Below are 3,280 nucleotides of genomic sequence, written 5' to 3' on the forward strand. Positions count from 1 at the left end.
TGCGAACAATGGTTTACTCTGTCAGTAACAAAACATATAATGAAATGTAATTTTCGAGAGTCCAGCATTCTTTTGTTATTTTCTGCAGGCCCCTTAATACAAAGCTTTGGCAAGATACTATGAGTCCATCAACTACTATTCAATCCCAAATTGCTCAGACATCTAGAATATGAATCCTTCATATTCATTCTGTCTATTAGCGCATATTTCATTCCAATACTAAATAATCTTGTTAAATCGATATTCTCTAAGACTAGAGGTTCCTTAAATCTCACACTTTATTAAGATGGTGTATCAGATAAAAACTCAGTTGCTCCATGTTAGATCAAGAAAATGATGCTATGTTTTATATCATGAATTTAAAAGCTCAACATCCATTGTAACTTTTCCACTTGAACTTTTGGCTTACTGTTTCTTTTCTCAAGGAATAACACAAGATGTTCAAATTTAGGACCCATGTCCCCCCTCCCTCTCTCACCCCGAATGCTCTTTTCTTATCCTGCTTAACAATAGTGCCATCTCTTTCATTGTTGATCTCTAAGTTTCGCGCAAACAGAATCCTACCGATGGAGAGAAAGAAACGCCAACCGGTAACTCTAAAGAAAGTATCATAATGCAAATGAATAGCATATCTGGCTATGCATGAAGCCAAAGATTGCAGGAAATGAGACAAGACCATCATCCTGCGAAAACCTTAAAACTTGGGAAAAATCTCAGCTCTTATTTCCAGTAAAATAGTCCCTACTGCACTCGATTTGACAAGATGGATAGGATCCCATGCTGTGGAAAAGATATCGTCAAGAGGGGGTAGTGGACACCTGTGGAAGACCACAAACGCTCCTCTTAACTGGCATCTCATTCCTAAGCATGCTGGTAAAAAAACAAGCTATTAGAGATGGGAAATGACCCAGTTATGCATAAGCAGTAGTTTTCTCATATCAGTTTGCAGGAATTCACCACAACCTTCAAATCTCTGATTCATGAAGAGGGGAATTGTGTACCCAAAGCACAGGCGGTCACTTGCACAAGAAACTTGATCATGAAAACCGTGAGGATTCAGATGATGGAAAGAAACAAGGAATGGATCAAAGATTTTCAATTCAGATTGTGTTCTGTGGGAGAATATCATCTGAAGATTAGATTTTTCTAATATGTAAAGAGGCTGAGTCAAAAATGTCATCATTTGGTTATGCAGCTTTTGGTAATTCCACACCGGGAAACCTCTTGACAGGATTCGGTTTCTATGAACCATATTGGCTTGTAGACTTTGCTAATGCATGTGTTGTTCTTCATCTTGTTGGAGGATATCAGGTACGCTTTCCCTAAATCTTCTTTCAAGTCTAACAATGTTTCCCCATATTCTCTTAGACAACTTTTGTACTTTCGCAGTTTTTTTAAGCATTAGACTATTTTTGTCAGTGAATATCTTTCTGGTAGTTTGATTTCTGTTTGATGTTCTTTGTAAATAGAGTTATGCAAACTCCACTGTTGAGTTTTTGGAAGAAAAAGTGTTTTCAAACCTGTTTTTGCAAAATGAAGTTGTAACTCTTTTTAAAGATTTCCCAACTCAGTAATACAAGCTCGGCTTTTGAAAAACTTCAAACAAACATTATTGACTTCCTCGGAGTTGATCTTTTATATTCACTTGAATATGCTTTACAGATTTTCAGCCAGCCACTATTTGCAGATATTGAGAGATGGTTTGCAAGAAAATTCCCAGAGAGCAAGTTTTTTCACAAGAATCACACCCTTAAACCATTACCAATGCTGCCATTTAAATTGAACTTGATGAGATTAGTCTTCCGAACAGCATATGTTGCATTAATCACAGGGATTGCAGTATTATTCCCTTACTTTAATCAGGTCGTGGGGGTGTCTGGAGCAATAACTTTTTGGCCTGTTGTCGTTTATTTCCCTGTAGAGATGTACTTAACCCAGAAAAAAACTGAAAGTTGGAAAACCAAAGCTATAGTGCTCCGTGTGTATACAATGGTTTGCCTGATTGTGATATTGTATGCTTTTGTAGGGCCTATCAGAGGAGTGATAGTTGCTAGGTTCAGTTAAAATATACTTACTCACATCCCTCTCAACAGGCATTAGATCAGTCAGAAGAAATGTACTGAATTAGTAGTGTGAAAATATTTAATATTGTTTATGCGAACAATGGTTTACTCTGTCATTAACAAAACATATAATGAAATGTAATTTTCGAGAGTCCAGCATTCTTTTGTTATTTTCTGCAGGCCCCTTAATACAAAGCTTTGGCAAGATACTATGAGTCCATCAACTACTATTCAATCCCAAATTGCTCAGACATCTGGAATATGAATCCTTCATATTCATTCTGTCTATTAGCGCATATTTCATTCCAATACTAAATAATCTTGTTAAATCGATATTCTCTAAGACTAGAGGTTCCTTAAATCTCACACTTTATTAAGATGGTGTATCAGATAAAAACTCAGTTGCTCCATGTTAGATCAAGAAAATGATGTTATGTTTTATATCATGAATTTAAAAGCTCAACATCCATTGTAACTTTTCCACTTGAACTTTTGGCTTACTGTTTCTTTTCTCAAGGAATAACACAAGATGTTCAAATTTAGGACCCATGTCCCCCCTCCCTCTCTCACCCCGAATGCTCTTTTCTTATCCTGCTTAACAATAGTGCCATCTCTTTCATTGTTGATCTCTAAGTTTCGCGCAAACAGAATCCTACTGATGGAGAGAAAGAAACGCCAACCGGTAACTCTAAAGAAAGTATCATAATGCAAATGAATAGCATATCTGGCTTTGCATGAAGCCAAAGATTGCAGGAAATGAGACAAGACCATCATCCTGCGAAAACCTTAAAACTTGGGGAAAATCTCAGCTCTTATTTCCAGTAAAATAGTCCCTACTGCACTCGATTTGACAAGATGGATAGGATCCCATGCTGTGGAAAAGATATCGTCAAGAGGGGGCAGTGGACACCTATGGAAGACCATAAACCCTCCTCTTAACTGGCATCTCATTCCTAAGCATGCTGGTAAAAAAACAAGCTATTAGAGATGGGAAATGACCCAGTTATGCATAAGCAGTAGTTTTCTCATATCAGTTTGCATGATTTCACCACAACCTTCAAATCTCTGATTCATGAAGAGGGGAATTGTGTACCCAAAGCACAGGCGGTCACTTGCACAAGAAACTTGATCATGAAAACCGTGAGGATTCAGATGATGGAAAGAAATAAGGAATGGATCAAAGATTTTCAATTCAGATTGTGTTCTGTGGGAGAATA

The 3,280-nt window shown here is 37.2% G+C and overlaps 1 protein-coding gene across 1 annotated transcript; it reads left to right on the plus strand.

Moving 5' to 3' along the window:
• The first annotated feature begins 157 nt into the window (after positions 1–157).
• Positions 158–2,270, plus strand: LOC138896496 (probable amino acid permease 7). The gene is made up of 2 exons (XM_070181549.1): positions 158–1,311; positions 1,663–2,270. Exons 1-2 carry the CDS (start codon positions 1,174–1,176, stop codon positions 2,062–2,064), a joined length of 540 nt encoding a protein of 179 aa, XP_070037650.1. The 5' UTR covers positions 158–1,173; the 3' UTR covers positions 2,065–2,270.
• The last annotated feature ends 1,010 nt before the right edge of the window (positions 2,271–3,280 follow it).

Source organism: Nicotiana tomentosiformis, chromosome 7 (assembly GCF_000390325.3).
Source record: "Nicotiana tomentosiformis chromosome 7, ASM39032v3, whole genome shotgun sequence".
Classification (NCBI taxonomy): Eukaryota; Viridiplantae; Streptophyta; class Magnoliopsida; order Solanales; family Solanaceae; genus Nicotiana; species Nicotiana tomentosiformis.

Coding starts and splice junctions, on each gene's coding strand:
- LOC138896496 (XM_070181549.1), top strand. CDS start 1,174: ATGTCATCATTTGGTTATGCAGCTTTTGGTAATTCCACACCGGGAAAC. Junction 1,312..1,662: donor ATCTTGTTGGAGGATATCAG/GTACGCTTTCCC, acceptor TATGCTTTACAG/ATTTTCAGCCAGCCACTATT.